The sequence below is a fragment of the Canis lupus genome, chromosome 30 (genome assembly GCF_048164855.1).
Source record: "Canis lupus baileyi chromosome 30, mCanLup2.hap1, whole genome shotgun sequence".
In the NCBI taxonomy this organism is placed as follows: Eukaryota; Metazoa; Chordata; class Mammalia; order Carnivora; family Canidae; genus Canis; species Canis lupus.
Window position 1 is genome coordinate 29,265,001 of NC_132867.1, and position 21,151 is coordinate 29,286,151.

A 21,151-nucleotide genomic window follows, 5' to 3' on the forward strand; every position below is an offset into this window, starting at 1 on the left:
CAGGGTTCAGGGTCCCTTTAAACTCCAATATTATATGGATTTCTGATATTGGTAGCGCATTATATTTATATAATAGGCCAGATTCAATGCTAAGTCTTTCCACTGATAATAACCAGTGGCCAAAATGTCATGTTGACTTAAGTACTCACATGAGTTCTTAGTTGCAACTCTCAGTGCTCTGTAACAAATAGTTTGACCTAAAATATTTAACATGCTTTCCAATCCCAGCTTACTACGAGAAATGCCCCAAAGAGCAAAAAAGAACATTTTTCTCTTTGAAGACAGTGGAAGACATCTCTATTCACTCACAAACCCATGCACAATAATATGCATTTAGAGAAACAAAATTTCCTAGATATCTTAAGAAATCAATTTACCTCTATTAGAATATGTTATCTCCTATCTACGCACTCTACTCATTCTTCACTTACAAGGTAGTTGCAAACCACCAGTAACACAGCAAGTTGGATCATAAGTATTAGAAGAAGATTCCAGGAGTTGTGACTTTGTTGCAACAGAGACCGGAAGCCTACAGGAACTGGATTCGGAGCTCTGAGATTGACATTGGCCAGGTTCACATTCTAGAGTCTGACAACTCTTAGACACATACGCCTTTGGTGGACAACTCTTTGCCACGTAGCTCACAGGCTGGCAGTTCTGGACTACAAAACCCACTTGCTGGTTGCTTCCTGACTGGCAAGGCTGAGAAACACACTCCGACACTGCTGAGGAACGTCCTGATTGGCATATTGTCTTTTCACAGGGCCTGGAATTGGAACAAGTTGTTTGGACAACTCTGGGGAGGCCGGCACTTTGCATACAGCTAGGCTCAGTGCACAGTTCCTGTTTACGGTTGGGCATTTTGCAGCCGGTAGTCTCACTGCAGGTTTCTTGAAAGTTGTCCAGGAGCCAGGTCTTGCCATGGCAGCTGCTGGGTAAAAACAATCCATCTTCAAAGTTTATAAGTTTAGACTCATGTACGATGGCAGAGAGTGGTGGGACATTGTAGGAGCTCCTGAGTGAGCGGCCTTGGCTCTGGGGCATACTGATGAAACCCTTGATTGAAGTTGGTCATAAGGACTCAGCATGCCAGGTCTGAAGATTCTTTTTTGGCTAGATTATATACTCAGAAAACTGGGTGTTGGCTTCTTCTCAAGACTCCTTTCCACCTCATTGCCTAAGCTAATTTGAAGGATAACATCTCATTAGCACTTTGTTTAGTAACATATGAAGATGACATCTTATTAACAAAGAAGCCAGTCCATTTTCAATCTTCAAAATGGCTTTCATGTTAGCCCCAAAGCTGACTCATCAGGGCAGAGTTTCTCAAATATGAGTCCCAACATGCCACCCAAGCTAACATTTTTTTTTTCCTTAGTTGCCGTGACTCTCCATATTGGTAAATGGACAAAACAAATGGATGTGGAAACAACTGATCAATATTCAGCACTAGAGTTTGGAAAGATGCTCTTTTGGCAGAATAGAATAATATGATCAAGACATTTTCAGTCAGAAGCCAATTCAATTAAGCTCATTCTACTTAGATCTTGGTCTGTTCAATTGATCAGGATGTGTGAAGGACTCAACAATGAAATCTCTTTTTATTGCTCACCCAAGGTACTGAAAGTGGCCATTGCCTTATAAACATCTTTCCCTTTGTCTAACATTTTGTTTCCCCTGTCATATTGAAGGTCAAAGATAAATGTTGCCTCTTTATGAAGCTTTTCCCTGATCTTCCTATTTACAGGTTACTACTTCTTCCTCTGAATTACCAATGGACTTTGACATATTCTTTATTATGTCTGTATTTATACCAACTAGTGTATGTATTTCTATCTGTGCTTCTCAACTTTGATAATTTGCTTTTGTAACAAACCTGTTTCAGATGCACTTTTCATTTTTTGTTTATTGTGTTTTGTTTTTTGACTGCAGAATGATGACAGGCAGCTGCATTTATCACATTTGCAGCTGTATCAGCTTAGGTTCATCCTTATAACACAGGACCTGGCAGCACGATTTTCGATAGCACATTCTATAATTCACCTAGCTTAGCTCATGGCAGTGAAACAACAGAAGCACATTTTTAGCAAAATGCTCTGGCCCCTTTCTCAGATCTGAAGAAAATCAAGAACATTCAGGAACCCAGAACAACTCTGATACAAACTCCTCCTTAACATGGGATAGACTGGGGATATCATATATTTCAAAGGACACATCAGAATATATTCAACCTGACAAGCTGCACACCCAACCTGTCTAGGATGCCTTTACCACACGTGCAAGTTACTTACAATGTTGAATGACCACTCCTGTGTGTTTAAAAGGAATACCAAGTATGCCCTCCACATGACCCCAACAACACCCTGTTTAAATCATATGCATATTTGTATTTATCATCATAGAGGCTTCCACTGTCACTTGTAACTCTCCTGCTTAGAAGTATTAAATGGATTTTCACTACCCTGAAAATAAGATCCCTGGTCCTTAGCCTGGCTTACCCAGTGCTTGCTAAACCTGGGTGCTGCCTATTTTTCTAACTCCGAATCTTGTGTTTTCCCCCTGCCCCACATCCTCCATTCACACAGGCCTCTACTGGGCTCCTGAGCATGTCAAGCCTCTCTCTACCTCATTACTTTGTGTGTGCAGCTGCCTGTCTGTCTCATCCCTTCACTGCTGTCTCCTCCACATGCAGCTCCTCTCTTCATCTTTTGTGTCTCAGCATAAGAGCAACCTTGAATAGTGGCTTTCCTTCATCACCCTGTTTGAAAGAAAATTCCATCTCAGAGTCTGTTTTTCATCCTTCAAAGAACTTATCTCAGTTTATAATGATTTTATTTGTTTCTCCACTATACCTTTGCCACTGCACTCTGAGTTCCATGAAGGCAAAAAGTATGTATATTTCCCCTGCTATTGTATCTCCAGCACTGAGCACAAGGCCTGGCTGGCATATAATGAGAGTTCCAAAAATGTAGTTTGAAAAATTAATGAACAGAAGCTGCTAAATAAATGGAAGTTGCTAAATGTATTCAAATTATAGTTAATGTCTGAATGGATAGAGTTCTGAAAACTTGACAGACCCAAGATTTTCAAGAATTGGCCAGGGTACAGAGTTTAAAGGAAAAAAATAAAATAAAATAAAACCTGTACCTACCTTTCAGCTACTCCTTTATGAAATAAGAGCAAAATCATTAAGGAACCACTTATTAGCAAGGCACAAACTGAGTCAATTATTTCAAAATAATGTTTGATTATATGGAGGCATGTATTAAAAAGCCTTCCCATGAAAAAAGGGTACCACTTTTCACTGTCAGCACAACAGAGCCCTGTTGCCAGATTCAGGGGTGGGGGAACAGAGGCAGGACATCGTCCAGGCCAGCATTGACATAATTGTCTCCAACAGACTGCTTTCTTATTAACCTCACAATGTATAGCAAATTAATGAATACCTGTGCAGTTTCCAATCTCCAAATGTCAAATAGTGATGCTAGGTCTGTCATTTGTGAATAAGGCCACCCCGTGAATTCTTTTCTCTTTGGGTTGAAGCATTAACTTGCACATGCTATTTAAGTGAGTGCTGAATTAATAGGTGTTTCAGCATGCAATTTTGGTTCAATGAGTAAACACAGATTTTTAGCTGGTGCTGGATTTATAGAAAGAGTTACTAGGTTTATTACTGTGGAATGACATCTGCTGGGACAACCCGTCACCTTCTGATTGTTTTCAAGCAACCTACTAAAAACTAAGTGTTCACTCTATAGGCACTTGAACAATGATAATTATGTAGTCTATCTTCTAGTTTTCTTGCCAAATAGGTAGAAATAGTCACCTGATTGCTTATGATGACTGGATACTTTGGGCTAAATGGTTGAACAATTCCAAGTCTTAACAATATAAAAATGATCATAGCTGCAGTAGTACTTCAGTGCCACCAGAGGGTGGAATATCAAAAATTGCATGAAGAAGAAATCAAATACGAGAAAGAGTTCTCCAGTTAGGATTCTAAGCCAAGATCTATAATAACAAACCTTGAACATTTCCCTTAAATGTCTATGCCTTGGATCCTTCATCTTTAAAATGAAAGTTGTAAGAGCATCAGCCTCATAAAATGGTTTTAAAGATGAAATGAGATGATATATATGATACCTGATTGCCTGCCACATTTGGAATGGTAAATGAATAAAAGTAGCAATTATTTCTGATCAGGTGAAGGATCTTTGTGAAAACAAAAATGTTCTGATGGCACCATCAATCTTGGATTGATATAAAACTATAAGGTAAAATAAACAGTATCTTTTCTGTATGTTTGAGATTATGGTTTCTTGTGTCTGTAAATGTACATTCCATTCTTCTAAGGGTTGGATTGTATTCATCGCACCCATTAAATGTCTAGTCAACCTGTTTCTATCTCTCAAGGACTTAGAACTTGATGATGATAAGGTTGAACAGTGTATATTACTTTTATATTTGATTAGGTTGCTATGTTGGACTTCTAATCACTTATTCAGCTGTATTAAAGTAAAACATAAATAAATTAAAAAATTAGAATTCAATTCAGTTCTACCACAATTTATTTCCTCTATCCTTGCCTTAGTTTTATTTTACAAACCAAATGACTGAAGTTAATTTAAATCTATTCTTCTTCTCTAACCAGAAAGTCACTCATATAGATAGATTGCATAGCGATGAAAGAATACTAGACCAAGAGTGAAGAGATCTGGCTTTTAGCCCTGGTTCTATTAATTCACTGCATGAATTTGGACAAGTCGCTCTGCCTCTTTGGATATCTCCTAAGATAATGACTTTAGATGAGAAGATCTCAAAGGTCCTTTCTAGGTGTCACATTCTATGATTTTCTATCAGAATCTTAATATCCTAGAGTTGAAAAGGACATGAAATGGCATCTTGTCAAATCTACCTACTGAATGAAATCTGTGCTTTCCTTTAAGCCATTTAATTTTTATTAAGATTACTTATAAAAATTTTAACAGGACAGAACAAAGACTGAAGTCAGTAAGCTATTAGTTGTCATGCATGCTGGTAGAAATCCATCACTTAAAATGAATAGTCTGATTGTATTTGAGGGTAACTCTGAGAATAAAGAAAAAGTATGTTTCTCATTGGTCCACCTCAAAAGAGTGTGCCAAGGGGAATGACCAACTTCCTTTAAATACAAAATTTTGTAAAATAAGTCAAGTCCCATATAACCCCTCTCAGACACTGTAATGAATACTGAAAAAAAATTTTAGTCTCTGAAATACTCAGAATTAGATATCCATTATAATGATACTATATGGAATATGGAAATGCTCTCTTGCCAGCCTTATCTGTTTCTAATGGTAAATAGATTCTTATAGAACACTGTAATAAAAGTATTCACATGCAATATCATTTTATTTTCTATGAAACTATCTCTATATAATTTTGCTTCTTGGGATAATTCTTGATATTTTACAAAGCTATGACATCAGACTTTGATTCAAATAGCCAAGAAAGGAAAGAAGGAAGGAAGGGAGGGAGGGAGGAAGGGAGGAAGGAAAGAGAAAGTTAGAGTACTACTCACTGTCTATGTAGCCCTTAACAAAAAGTCATTGGAAAGAAAGAATGGATCATAGTACCTTGGCCATTTGAACATTAACTCCCATCTTTTTGAATTCTTTGTTCCATTATGTCTTGGATGTGAAAGTGTCATGGTTTATTATAGTAATTATGCACTTACTTTTGTTCCTTTCCCCAGATGCATTTACTCTGGCCTGTCTCTGAGGTTAGCTTTTTTTTTTTTTTTTTTTTGAGGTTAGCTTTTGGTGAAGTTGTTTTTCTGCCTTTGTGTGATCCAGAAGTGGGAATTTGTTTGTTTTGAGTTCTCCAACTTATCCTATAGCTACCACTGTTGTGATAATATCATTAGATGGTACTACGTCATTTTTTATAATGTGCTGATTAGGATATTAATTACATTACTGACAACTAGCTTATCCAAATTGAGTTTAACTAGCAAAAATGAATGAATGCTTGTTTCTGTTGACATAATACATCCTGGAGACTATCACTCTAGATCTATTTTATTCATTCATCTATTTTATTAATATTTATTATTTACTACTATTTAGAACCCGTTAGGTAAGATTCCATCAAGGTTATAACAAAAATAAACAGTACTGATCAAACAAAATAATCTTTAAATAAAATATAAAATAGTGAATTTGTAATTAACAAAAATATAAGCAATTTAGTGCTAACATTGTGTAGGAAATAATCAACTCTATTGATTGTGGACTCTACCAAAAAGGAGTGAGAGAAGAGATAATATTTCTGTGGGTTTTGAAGGGTTAGAAAGACATAACACTCCTTCTAAAAGGTGTAAGACTGTAAAAGAGCTCAGTTCTCTGCAATGTGTTTCAGGAAACAGGAGTAGATAGCATTAGTGGAGTGCATATTGGTGGAGTGAATGCATGTGGGGAGTAGTGAGGAGAGGAATTAAGAAAAGGTGGGTTGCAAACAATCTTTAACATTACATAGGGCCTTTATTGGGAAAGAGTGTTGTTTCAGCTTTTAAATGAGTGTCTCATTTAGGAAAGCATTGCTTTTCACAATGGTTTAAGTAATAAGAAAAATTTATTGGCTCATATTTACTAAAATCCAGAAATGAGACGGTCTGGGCTCTGCTCCTTGCATTTCTCTTGGCTTTGCTGTTTTTCATGTAATGGTTTAATTTTTAGGTCTTATACAAGATGGATATAGCATTCCACACATGATACAACAAAGTCCAGGGGCATCTAGGTGGCTCAAATGGTTAAGCATCTGCCTTCGGCTCAAGTCAAGATCTCTAGGGTCCTGGGAACAAGCCCCAAGCAGGGCTCCTGGCTCAGTGGGGAGTCTGCTTTTTCCTCTTCCTATGCCTCTCCTCTCCCACTCATGCTCTCTCTCTCTCTCTCAAGTGAATAAATAAAATCTTAAAAAAAATGAAAAAAAAAATGATATGACAAAATCCAGAGAAAGAGATGGTTGCTCAAAAAAACTGCACGAGAACTTTACCAGAAGCACCTGTTTACATCACTCCTTGTTTCACATTGGTTTAAGTCAGATCACATGCTCCATCCAGAACCAATCACTTTCAGGGAAGATTCGGGGTTTCCCAGAACTAGGCAGATTCCATCCTGAAACCTGGAGCATAGTCACATTCTTTTATAAAACTATGTGTAGGTTAGAGGGGGTACAGACACAAAACCCAATTCTTTTGAGAAGATGGGAGAGAAATACTTTGTGAGGGCAATGAACAATGAGTATCTGTATCTACTTAGATATTTTCTTCACACTTAACGTATTTTCAAATGTTGATGACTGTGTTTCCCAAAACAAGAGTTTAGTAGACTATCTAGTTATCACATCCAGATCTAAGCCCAAGATATCAAGAGATGAAGTCCTCCTTCTCAGGTAAAGAGTGACTAGACTGAGGAAGGAGAGAGTTAAGCACCGAGATGAGAAATAAGTCTTAGAAATTGAATTAATTGTATTATAATAAAGTCCACAAATGTTTAATTTTATCCTTATTTTGGATGTTTGTCTCATCATACCAGTTACTACTGTTAGTTAATATTCCATTACCACTTGCTTAAGTCTGCAAAAGGGACTCATGACAACTATTTTGACATTTCCTCATCTAAAGTAGCCAGGATAGTGCCCTTGAAGCACCGCTGCTGTCTCTGAAACTCATCTTCTGAAGGGATTAGATTTATTAGTAGTTTAACCAAAGCAAGGTACCTAATAAGGCTGAAATGATTATACAGAGAAGTGCTTAGAATAACTCCCTGCCCAAGCTGTGATTCCACTTGCCAAAAATTTCAGGGAACTAATTCTGTGTTGTCAGAGAATTTTGCCTACCAGGGAAACTACTTCTGAAATATTTCTTTTTAGACAGAGAACAGTGAGTTTGAAGTTCCCAATGGATATCTTTTTTCTTTAAATTAATATTGACCTGTGGCAATATCAAATTACATGATTTTATTTGAAGGCAAAAAAAAAAAAAAAAAGACCTCTCGGTTTATTTTTAACTAAAGAAGTAAGAAGGAAAATAGAAGAAAATAGAAGGAAAACAGAATAGGTATCTAAGAGATAAATGATTTCATATTAATAGGATTTTTATTTAATCATACTTTTCTAGGTGGCAGAATATAGACTCTAGCCAGACAATAGCCAAGATTGACTTTGAGGAACTGTGAAGTCCAGGTCTAGAATCCTTAACAAGTCGGTTTGTGGGAGAAGCCAGATCTGCAGGTTGGTTGGCATCAAGAAGTTTGACAGCTCCTAGAAGCCAAGTAGGTTGGGCAGTGGAATCTGGATTCATAGACCAGGAAAGGGAAGCTGTGGACTCCATAACCCAGGGGTCTAAAGCCACTTGGTCCACAGCCCAGAGTATAGGAGCTTCTAAGTTCATAACCCAGGCAGTAACTTCTGCTGGATCAACAGCTGGGGGTATAAGTTGGCTGGCAAGGATCGCAGAGCATGGAGGTCCTTGGCCAGTAGTGGGATGTCTAGCAAGGGCTGAAAACCACACAAAAAGTCTAGCAACTAGTGGGCTCAGAGCAGGTCTCCTGAGAGCCACTGTAGAGGGAGGAGCCCAGCTGGCAGGTGCTGGGAGAGCAGAGGTCAGTGCCTTAGACTGGGTTGCTGGGGTAGGATGAGCTACAGAGGGAACTTAGGGGGTGCAGGTAGCCTCCAAGGGAGTGGATGGAGAAGTTTTCAGAACAGCAGCTATAAGACATGTTGGTAGGAGATGTGAGTTCAGCTGAGTGACAGTGAGAAGATGTTCTTATATCCTCTCTTTTTACCCAGGCATGTTTATATATGTACCCTAACCGGAGTAGATGTGATTCAGACCCTCCCCATTCTTATACATGTCTCGTCATGAAAATGACTAATTAACCTAGGCTATAATTATAACTGAACACATTCATGTGTTCTTAACTGCTGTTTAATTATTCTGGTTTATAGAAGGCACGCCTCACCTATTTTTTTTTTTTTTTTTTCCTTCTGGAAATAAGATGTGGTTTGTCTTCAAAAGACATTTGTCATGATGCACATAATGCCCTCCCTTCTTCACAAGCTTGACTCTGGGGATTTTTGAGCATGAACGTATAAATTGTGGCCAGCAATGTACTCCTAACAGTCATCAGCACCTGCCTCCCAAATATTTGTGTATGTTTTATTGAGAATGTACAATGTGTGAAACATTGAAAATTATGGTATCATTTAATCCTTGCAACAACCCTATGAGATAGGGATTATCACTAATTGAGGAGAGGCATGCCTATCCTCAAAGCCAATAGGAGCCACATAGGTATGCCAACAACTTGAGAAGCTTATCCTTTCCACTCCCAGACTCACATGAACGGTGAATGGCCAGGTGGGAAAACAACATTTCGGTGTGATAACATGTGCATTTTATCTGAGGTGCCCGCCTATGAAGTTCTACCTCTTATGAAATTCTGAAATGTAGTCATTGAAGGAACAATTTCTTAATTCTTTTAGTTAATGTTTTTTAGTATGCCAAGTTACCATGGAGATGGTTGTTTCAAACTATCTTCGATTTGTCCTCTCATTTAGCTTATCATCAACAAGCAACTCATGCTTTATCTAGTATGGAGTTATTGGATTCTTTTTCCAGGTGAGGCAGAGAATTCTTTGGCAAACACTTAGACTATCACTGAGAATAATTGCTAAAAACTGATATACCTTTGGAGTGAGTTGACTACCAATGAAATATATTTGCAAAAACTTGAATTTTAATAGTGTGCTAACCTTTGCCAACTCAGTTGGGAGTGAGAAATGAGACACCTCAGAGAGTGATTCATTTCACTCCCTGCTGAGCTTCTCTTTTTGCTCAACGTTCTAGGAAGACAAAGAAGCATAAAACTTACCTTCATAATAAGTAGTTAAAATCCTTATCACTATATAAAAAAATCAATGATATAAAGAAAAGTCCTGGAATTAGAGATGTCTTTTTTTTTTTTTTTTCACTTATTATAATATCCAACTTCTGCCTTAAAGCAGCTTTTAGAATTTGGAAACAAAAAGCTATTTATGTAACTTGATCTTTCCTATTTGTTTCCCAGCTGATTGCTTTTTTTCTAATCTCCTATAGTATTTGCTTATCTGGCACCAGTAGAATAGTCTGCCCATTGTTTGCTTACAACTTTTGACCAAATGTTTTGCTCACTTCTCCAGGTCCTTTTCATCCCTTAAAGCTCAATCAAATTCCTACTATCTGACAGATGTTCAGCTCAGCTAAGCTTTGACTCTTCTGACACAGGAATCTTAGTTTGTTTTAAGCTATTGGTTTGGTGCCCACAGAGGAGAAATTGCAAGGGATGTCTTTTGATATGGGTCATGCAGAATGGATAAGGCTTCAGTCTTTTTTTTAAGATTTTATTTATTGATTTGAGAGAGAGAGAGCGAGCATGCGTGAGCAGGGGAGTGGCAAAGGGAGAGTGGGAAGCAGACTCCCCACTGACCAGGGAGCCCTGTTGGAGGCTGGATCCCAGGACCCTGAGATCATGAGCTGAGCCAAAGGCACATGCTCATCCAACTCAGCCCCTACTTCAGTCTTTTGAATTTGCAGAAGAGTCACATGTGGGGGAAGTACCTCAGGATCTGCAACAGGGTTTAGTCTTCTTTGACCCAGTAACAGGCACATGGTGGGTACTCCAAATTATTTATGAACTAAAAGAATATACAAAATCATTAACTTTCTATCCTTATACTTCTGGAAAATAAATATATGCAGGTGAATTATTTTTTCTTTTAAATTTACCCTTAAGAAAATGCTAAGTGAAAATAAGTATCTCTTTCATAATTAAATGTAATGCTCAAGTTCACCATAACAACTTCAACGCATGAAGTGACCCTAGATATCTGTCGCCCACCCTCACTCCACACGAAGCTGGCTTTGGGGCCTTGATCAGTTATTATTTCCTTCTCTTTCAAATAGCTTCATTCTCATCCATTCTAATGGTTCTGTTTTCTCAGTCTTGTGACACAGTCAACTTTCTTCAATCCAAATATGTCAAACAGTGTCATTTCCTTCATGACAATATAGCTTTTCTAATTTTTAAAGATAGAATCCTCTAAGAAGTTTGTCAACTAAAAAAAAAATAATAAAATAAAATTAAAAAAAAGAAGTTTGTCAACTATCTCACTTCTTATTCTCTTTCCAATGACCATATTGTCTCTATCTGGTTTAACACACAACTGAGATTTCATGGCCATGCTCAGCAATGGCTCTATGCTGCTAAATGTCATGGACACTTTTAGGATGATCTTATGTGAACATTTAGTCACATTCAACACAAGTGACTGTGCCCTTGGTTTTGAAACATGTTCATCTGTGTTGTTGCATGACATCCACTCCTCATTTTCCACTTAGTTCTCTGTACCCTTGTTTGGGTTCCTGGGCATAATGTTTCTTGACACTTGGTGCTCATCTCTTGACATATTCTCTATATAGGGGAGGTCCCTCCCATTTATGGCTTAAAACACTGTCCATATTCTGTGTCATTCAAATGTATATTTCCATGCACACCTGTTTTTATTTTTAATTCTAGACTCAGATATCCAATTACTTACTAGATATTTCAATTTGGAGGTTTTGTGAGGGTGTCCAACTTTTATGTGTATTAAATTGTACTTTTGCTCTTTACTATGGAGAATAAAATATTTCTTTTCTTATCTGAGTAAGCAGCATTTCCATGCATCTAGTTGGAGTCCTCCTAATATATGCAATCCATCCCAAATGTGGCCCATGCTGTCTTCCAAACTCTCCATAAATCTATCTAGTCCTTTTACTGCCTACCTTCTAGTCTAGGGTTTCTCAATCTCATCATCACTGACAATTTGGAATGTGTAATTCTTATTTGTCAGAGACTATTCTGTGCATTGTAAGGTATTTGGTGGTACTCTTGGCTCTATCCACTAGATGAAGAATCACTGCTCTCCCCCCCAACACACACACACACACACACACACACACCCCACAACAATTAAATATGCTTCCAAAAGTTGCATGGGGGCAAAAGTAGTTTTTGGAAAAGAAGATCTGCTCTAGTTCAAAGTAGTTTCCTTTCTTGGTGGGCTGTGGAATAGTGCCAAATGGCCTGTCTCATTTTCAGAAATTGTCCCCTCCATTCTTTGCTCCCTACCCCTGACTGATAAATGTTAAAATGAAGGGGCACCTGGTTCAGTGGTTAAGCATCTGCCTTTGGCTCAGGTGTGATCCCAGGGCTCTGAGATCAAGTCCTGTTACAAGATCTCCACAAGGAGCCTGTTTCTCTCTGTCTCTGCCTCTCTCTGTGTGTCTCTCATGAATAAATAAAATCTCGAAAGAAAAAAAAAAAGGAAATCTTAAAATGGAAAACTGGTCATATCACTCTCCTAATGAAACTTTATCATTGTTTTCTAATACACATGTGATAAAATATAAATCCTCTACATGATTTGTGAGGCTGCACTGTAGTGTCCCTGCTCATGTCTTTAACTTCATCTGCATGCTGGACCCTTTCCCTCTCTCACAATTAAACTATTTCCAGCTTTCTCCTACCACAAGGACATGCTATTTTTTCTGCCCTGCATGTTCTTCCTTCATCTGGATAATTAAGATAATTAAGTCTTTCTTCACTTTATAACCACCATATCCCAGGATAAATTAGGCTTCCGTTTATGATATCTATATCATCCTTATACTTAATTCTATCACCCTTATAACATATTTATTTTTTTAAACTGTCTTATCTGACTAGGGCAGTGCTACTGAAAACAACTAGTCCATGGAGATCATTACTATTTGCCATGAGATAAATAATGTATACCAACAGGTAAATCAATGCATCGCTTCCTTCATTAAGAACATTAAGAAGTCTTGCATGATTAAAAATGTCAGCTTAACTAAATCATAGGTTTTGTAACACCATTGATTTACCTTGGTAAATCACTCACTCTTTGAATGGCACATCTCTGCTGTAATCTCGGGGGAGTGGGAAGGCGGGTAGTCGATAATTCTAATCTTTCTTTTTTGTTCAATGCTGAATCTTCAGCTCACAAACAATCTAAGTTATATAGTTGTTCTTCATTAAATACCTCCTTAATGGATAAATTAGGGAATTGGTGGTTTTATCACTACCTAAATATCTATCTTATTTTGTCGTTAGACTTCCAAACTTTTCCTTGCTTCACCCTGGGTATTTCACAAAAACAGCAAACCCAGCAGAAGCTTCAACTGCCTTTGTAAACAGTCTTCTGGCCCAGACTTTCTTCTAATCCTTTGCACCCACCTTAGTTATACTACACCATCTATGCCACACTGAAAATGGGATGCCCAGGAGATATCTATGACCTACCTTTTCCTCACTTCCTTTCTCCAATCTCAGATGAGCAGATTTTCCTATTTTTTTTAAATCTCTGAGACATATTAGAACACTTTACTTTCATATCTTGCTGCATCTCAGTTATTCTGCTTTTGCTCTTGGACATGGTCCTTAGTGCCCCCATGCCTTTGGTCTTGCCTCTCTCAACTTGGTGTTCTATGTATTTCTCTGAATGCTCTTCTTAAAAGTCTAGGTTAACCTTTGTAAATTTAAATTCAATTTTCTAAGTATTTTATGAAAGTTATTCTATGATCTGACCACTAATTATCTCACACTCAATACCTTTATGCCTTAATTTTATCTTCAAAAGATAGTATATTTCTTCAGCTCAGTTAAAGGATTGAAGGCAGAAGAGTTAGTCAGGCAAAGGGGTCTTGTTTCAAGACACTCAGCTTCATCAAAGAATGTTAGAAGAGAGGAGTTGGAAGATGAAGCTGGAGAGAGGAGCCAGATTTCAAGTGGCTCTGGAAGCCACAGTGGGAGTTTAGACATTCTTCAAAGGTCCCCAAATCTTTGAAAATCAAAAATTCTTTGGGATTAATTTGGAAGTGAAAGACAACATGATATATTCTCTTCAGATGGAATCACATGGCTCAAACTAATGGAAACTATGCATATTAATTTTTTCTTCTTAATGTGGATAGCTTATGTTGTGCCTTAGAAATAAATTAATATATATGATTATGACATGTTGTCCCAGATACTGCCTGAGGCATTATATAATATACAGCTTATCCATTCTATTATTTTTCTAAAATCAGAAAAACTCTGGATTCCAAAACTCATTTGTCCTCATTGGCTTAGACAAGGGAATATGAATCTGTAGCAGTGAGAAACCATTCATAGGTTATAAATATGAGTGCAACTAGATCAAATTTACCTCCTGTAAGATGACTTTGGCTGCAATGTAAAGAATGGATCAGAGGATCCCCTAGGAGAAAGAGTGGGCCCCAGGGTTCAGAACATGGCAATATGATTCAATAGCCTATATTCTTAACCACTGTGCTTGGCTCCCTCCCTTAAATGTGATTAAAGCCCAAGAACAGGTAGAATGAGATAATCAGGGGCCTATGATGGCATCCTGAGAAATCTTATGTTTAAGGAATTTGCAAAGAGAAGCCCATGAAAGACCTAGAGGGAATAGCCAGAGAAGTAAAAGCAATCTGGAGTTTAACAAACAAAATCAATTTGAAGTTATGTTACAAATAGAGGGAAGTAGTCAAAAAGCATCAAATGTTGGAAAGCAGTCAAATTAGGTAGCTGCTGCCCCTGGGTTTTAAGCATCTCTCCATGGGAGACTCCATACATTTCTTTCTTTTTATTTCTTTTCTTTTCTTTTCTTTTCTTTTCTTTTCTTTTCTTTTCTTTTCTTTTTTTCTTTTCTTTTTTTTTCTTTTCTTTTCTTTTCTTTTTTCTTTTCTTTTTTCTTTCTTTTCTTTTCTTTCTTTCTTTTCTTTTCTTTTCTTTTCTTTTCTTTTCTTTCTTTCTTTCTTTTCTTTTTTCTTTCCTTTCCTCTCCTCTCCTCTCCTCTCCTTTCCTCTTTCTTTCTTTCTTTCTTTCTTTCTTTCTTTCTTTCTTTCTTTCTTTCTTTCTTCTTTCTCTTTGGAAATGGCCACAATTTCAACAGTGGGCACATAGAGGATACTGAATAAACACTGGTTAAACCGAAACATCTTGTCCAATTTTTAATATATAGATTATTTTTATTGAGTTCTTCCTGAATGCAAAGGAATCTATGTACACTATTTCATTTAATTCCCAAAAGAGCCTTGCGAGGTAAGTGCTATTATTATCATCATTTAGAGGCCCAGATTAAATACAATGCCCAAAGTCATGTGGCTAAAGAACTGTAGAACCAATACTTGAATCCTGTTGGAATTTGAAACTCATGCCCTTAACCACTGTCCTGCCCTGTCTCTCCAAGGAACAAAAGACCACACATTTGCAGACCACAGGGGCCTCTGGAGTACCAGGCTTGTGCCTCATATTCAGTTCTAATCTTCTTAGATGTCAAAGACAAAGGGAAACAGTTAGTATATAGTACTAATGTCCTCAGATCCTCCAAGTCTTTGCTCAAGTGTCACTGTTCTTTGGAGGATTTTGTTTGTTTGTTTGTTTTTATTTATCTATTTTTTCTAGTGTTACAGGGTCACTGGGTTCTTGTCTCATGGAACCAAAGAATGAATCTCTCAGACACAACAGGGTGAAGTGAAAGTTTATTGAGTGAAAATGAGTGAGAACAGAAGGGGAAGAAAAAAGCTCTTTAGAGTGAGAGGGGTCCTAAAGGGGTTACCACTGAGCACTTTTAGTGGCAGTCTTTTTTCAGAACTGACCAGGAAGCTTGTGGCCTTGAAATTCTTGTTCCATCTTGGTTTGAGCAGGAAGTATTGATAATATCCTTAATGGCTTACTTCTTTGAGGACTGGTCATTTTCTGTGATTACAATGTAGCTGCCAAAAAAACAAAACAAAACAAAAAACAAAACAAAACAAAGAATACTCTCTAACATTTATGGCCAGGCAGTCTGGTTTGATCTCTTAGTTCTGGTTTTGAATGCTTCAGCATTTCTCCACATTTGAATTTCTGTGAGCCTGGTCATGTAGTCCCCTGTGCGGGCCTAGTCCAGGGAGTCAGGGGCATCCTATCTCTCCCTGCCCATACCTTAACCCTTTCTTTACTCATTAGTATACTCCACACACAGTGTTACATTAATTTCACAACTACAACATAGTGATGCCACAAGTTTATGTATTATTCTCTGTTCACTGCAAGTGAAGCTTCCTTACAAATAGGCTGTCCTTATTGATTTATATAATATATATATATATATATCAGAATCCAAAGCTATCCATATAGTAATTTGTAATATAAAAAAGTGCAACCCCAGTAAGCCAGTAAGTCTTAAAATGTACAAGAAAAACATGAATATGTTCAAAATCCATAAAAGTTTAGTTTAGTAAACAGAGACATACCTGTCACATTGTAGAACAAGAATATGAAATAACAGTATAATTTCTTTTATAGATTTTCTTATCATCTGACATAAGATAGTTTCCCAATTTGACTGTTTTTTTTTTTTTTTTGACTATTCTTTGATTGTAAAATGATGATAGAACATGTATCTCTCAGAGAAACTAAGTAGTTGATGGCCAATTTCTGAAGTGAGGCGTTGTAGTAAACAAATATAAGTGGCCTTTCCCATAGGAGTTTGAAGAGCCATGAAGCTAATTTATAAAAGCCAGTCCTACAGGCTGGTCTGTATTAAGTTGTAGAGAAGTAGTTTTCACAGTAGAAGCTGGGATAGTAATTCAGGTTTTCAGAATCATAAGATCTGTAATTTAAATATTGGAAGCCATTGAATTGATAGTCTCTGGAAGAAGGTTGGCTCCTGGCTGCCAGTGGGCTTCTAGCAACTCTCTCTCAGGTCACTATAGAGAGACCTATTTAGGTGGAGACTGGGAGAACAGAGATCAGTAGGTAGACATAGTAGCTGGGGTATAAAGGGCCACAAGATAAGATGGGGTAGATGAATTCTGTAAGAGAAAAGGAAGAGAAATTTCCAACTCAGCAGTTGAAACATATTATCATTATACCTAATTCATTTGTTATCAATGTTAAAGAGTGTCTGAATATTCTCTGCTGGCTCAGACAGCTTATGTGCTCACTCTGTTGGTGAGACATTCTTGACAGCCAATTTCAATATCCTTCTTACACTACCATTTGCATAAAAGCCTCAGAGTATTGCCTAATTTCAAACAAATAGATTAACAATATTATGCCTATGCTTACTTGTATTTTGTAGGTAAAAGCTAGCTTATAGTTTTGCCTTGGATTTCAGATGATGGTTGTATACTCAAAGCAGTTGGTCATCATTCCTGGTTTCATTGGACTCGGAGGCTCATTTACAGGATGCTGAGATATAGCTGTCTTCTTTCCTCTCAGCTTATGGTATTATATTTTGTTGTGATTCTTTTCTCAGTCACTCCTAATGTGGCTTGCCATATTATAAAGCATGTACTTCTGTTCAGTAACAACTAATGTGTGCGACAGAAATCTTTCATAAAAGACAAAGATCATTCCATGATCATGATACTCCATGAGAATCAAATGAGTTTTATGGAAAAATAATTCTGCTTGGCTCTCTTTACCAGCTGGATGAATATGGAATGTCTCATATAAGTGGACTTAAATTATATTAACTAAGAAAATGGAAATTTCAGCCCAAAGATTTTTAAAAAGTAATCTACCATCAAATTTATAGCGTGTAAATTTTTAATGGCCCCTTAGGGGCTGTATTCATAAGCAGTAAAGCAAATACCAAATTATTTTCCTCAAGCACACTGAAAATTGCTGAACAAATAAAAATTTCCAAAGCGATGTTATAGATATCACATTTTCATGTTATGTGAGAGGTGGGTATTACGTCTAAAGATCCCTGATTGACCTTGATAGAGGAATGTGGTAGCTTAAAGACCAGACAAGCTCCAGTGAAGATCAGAGTCAAAGGCAAAGAGGTAAGACTGCCCAGAAGTATAAAAGAAGTATGTATTTTTAAGATGAATAGAAAAGCATTATAAGGACATTCTGAACTAGGTTGCAAGCAGGATTATATATTATATAATATATATAATATAATATATAATATATAATACATAATAATATATAATATAATATATATTATATATACACACACACATATATATACAGGATTAATATATGTATATATATAGTATTGGATTAGATTATGTTTATTTATATATTTATATATTTCTGATGTTTGGGAGGGAATAGAGTACACTATTGTGTACTTCAGTGGATATCTGAAATGTTTATGAATTGAGAGAATAAATATTTGGTTTTAGACTATATAAAGGATGTGATGGGGGCTCCTGGGTGGCTCAGTCACTTAAGTTCTGCCTTCGGTCATGATCCTAGGATCCTAGAGGGGAATCTTCTTCTCCCTCTCCCTCTGCCCCTTCACCTGCCTGGCTTGATGTCTCTCTCTTTCTCTCTCTCTCTCTCTCTGTAGCTCTCTCTTTCATAAATAAATAAATAAATATCTTAAAAAAATTAAAATTATATGATGTTTATGGCTCATGCAACAAGTTAGGTCAAGGGACTCACATGTATTTATTAAACTTGGGGGACATAAGTTCTATACAAAGTCTAAATAATAGTTAACATTTATAGAGTGCTTTCTATATCCAAGGAACTCCTTTAGTTGCTTTGGATATCTTATCATCCCTTCCTGATCATAAACTTGTGATATAAATACTATCATTATCTCTTTTTTACATTAAAGGAATTTGAATTTTTGAGAGATCCTACAATAGATACAAGACAAATAGCCAATAAGTGTTAGACTAGTGGATTCAAACATGCATGTTGTTCCCTCAGGAGTCACATGCTTAGACTGTTTAATGTTGGCTGGAGCAGGGCACAATTGGGATGTCAGTTGATTAACAGATAAGAGAGCCCTGACTCCTCTGTACCAAATCTGTACCTACCCCTGGAAGGAGCTATCCTAGTTCTAATTGCATTTGGGGAAGAGGGAGTTTCTGGTAATAATCAATTCATGACTTACAAACATGTCTCACCACTCAGGGATCAAAAGCCTATAAACAGGCAGGCGCGCTCAGGACAGTATCAGCTGGTTTATGTGGTTTCAGCAGCTTCAAGGCGATGATGTGCCTTCATTCTCTACTCATTTGTGAAACTTCAAAGTTCAACAGGCAAAGATAATAACTTATGTAGCTCATTCATTTTGAATTTCAAGACTATTAGTAATTTTTTGTTTGGCATTCCCCACAGAATCACTAATAGAGTAATGACTGCAAATATTATCCCCAAGAATAGGATCTGGTGGGCTAATGGGTGCCAGGTGGTTCTTTATTTCAATAGTCATGTTTTTCTAACTTTTCAGTGTCTCTCATCACATACTGCATTGATGTATAGGGATTTATCCAAAGTGGTATCTCAGCAATAAGGACTCTTTTAAAGGTTTGCACATTTTTGCCTGAAATTTTTACTCATTTTTACTCTGACCTAACACAGCAAAGAGTGAAGATTTAAGCAAGGAAATATATTAAATTAGTCACAAGTAAATTCTGGGACACAAAATTGATATTTCTCCATGTTGGAAAAAGCAACCATTCTTTTGTTTCTGCTTGAAATAGTGATGTCTTTTTCATACATTTTGGAATCTCAGTAATGCAGACCAAAGTCTATTCTATGCTCCTCCCACTTGCTAAAAGACAATTAATATGTAATCTGATTCACAAATTAATCAGATGCCATGCATCTGATAATCACATCATATAGCAAAGGGAATGTGCTCAGAACAAGGTATCTGAAGCACAGTACCTTCAATAAATTAAAAATTTAACCTCCTACTCTAAATTATTATGTAATTCTCATCTATACATTCTTCATCTTAGTCCTGTGAATTAACTAATATTATTTCCACTTTTCATATAAAAAAGAGTGTGGTGGTATGTGAAGTCATGTGTTAAACATTTTTTTAACAAAAACTTTATAAAGCCAAAAAAGTAAGACTGGGCCTGTCTCCAGATATTTCATTACCCACCCTTACCTTCTATATTTGTTAAGCCACAATATGAAGCTACAAATGCGAAAGACCTATGCATGATGCAGTTGAGATAAAATCTTATTATTAAGCTTTTTGGCACCTAAAACCCCAGAAGATAGAATTAAAGTGGAGGTGATAGGAGACAATCCCAGGCAAAGTGCTAAACCCTCTACAAAAGGTATGGAGTAGGAAAGTAAAAAGTAAGTCATTTAAAAATTCCCAACCATATTCATTTCCCGTCAAGAATGTGAAAATGAAAAAACGAATAGGATTCCATCTCCTGACTTCAGTAAACGCAGGCTTGCTGTACAAAGCATTCTGCTCCATGTGTTGACAATCGATTAGGAGACCATTTCTACATCATTCTCCCAGAATGAAGTTTGCCGCTCCTGAGGATGTGCTAAATGTGGTTTGACTGTTTGTTTTTCCTGCTTTACCTAGCATGATAATAGACCATGAGAAATCACCCTAAAATTGTTGAAGCTAAAGCATTTTTCAAATTTGGTTTATAAGTTAGAGAATATGAGCAATCAATGACACCTCTTCACCTTGCAGTATCCATAGGACACAGAAAGTGAAGTCCTCTGGAATCAATTTTATAGTCAAACATTAACCTCTGTGGTCGTTTGCCCGGGAGGAAGAGTAAGCTGTTAAAAACATAGAATCAGCCACTATTCAGTCTTTTTATGATTATGAGTGTGATAACAGCTTCCCTTTCAATTACATGACTGGGATTATTTTGTTGGTAAAGTACCAAAGAGAGTGTATATCAAAAACAAATTTAGATTTTATCCATTTGCAAAAATTCCCTGAAATAAGGACAATACCTCATTGTCTGGAGTATAAATTTTGACTAAAACTGATTTTGACTAAAAATTATAATATTATCTGGCCTAAAGAATTCAGGAAAGCATATGGAGTGTCACTATCAATTCCACCATGGAGAGCGGGGAGGGGGGACTGTAATCTTTCCTTTGGAAATTCATAATATACTTAAGCATATTTTAAAACTGAAAGGGGAAGAAAGCAAATCTGATTGAGTAGTCCAATATTCATCGCATAAATGTAAAATTGTATCTAATCTATTATGTGTCCCTTAAAATCAGTGTTCCAAGAGATATGCATTGGGAAATGGGGCTTCAGTCATTTG

At 36.8% G+C, this 21,151-nt stretch overlaps 1 protein-coding gene and 1 pseudogene across 1 annotated transcript; both read right to left on the reverse strand.

The window, feature by feature from the left end:
* Window positions 1–423: 423 nt before the first annotated feature.
* On the reverse strand, window positions 424–1,044 carry KRTAP27-1 (keratin associated protein 27-1). Its single transcript, XM_072806451.1, has one exon. It carries the CDS (start codon window positions 1,042–1,044, stop codon window positions 424–426), a length of 621 nt encoding a protein of 206 aa, XP_072662552.1.
* Window positions 1,045–8,234: 7,190 nt separating this feature from the next.
* LOC140621416 (keratin-associated protein 13-3-like) lies at window positions 8,235–8,759 on the reverse strand (annotated as a pseudogene).
* Window positions 8,760–21,151: the final 12,392 nt, after the last annotated feature.

Excerpts from the sequence above, each read along its gene's own strand:
- KRTAP27-1 (XM_072806451.1), bottom strand. The coding sequence starts at position 1,044 with ATGCCCCAGAGCCAAGGCCGCTCACTCAGGAGCTCCTACAATGTCCCA.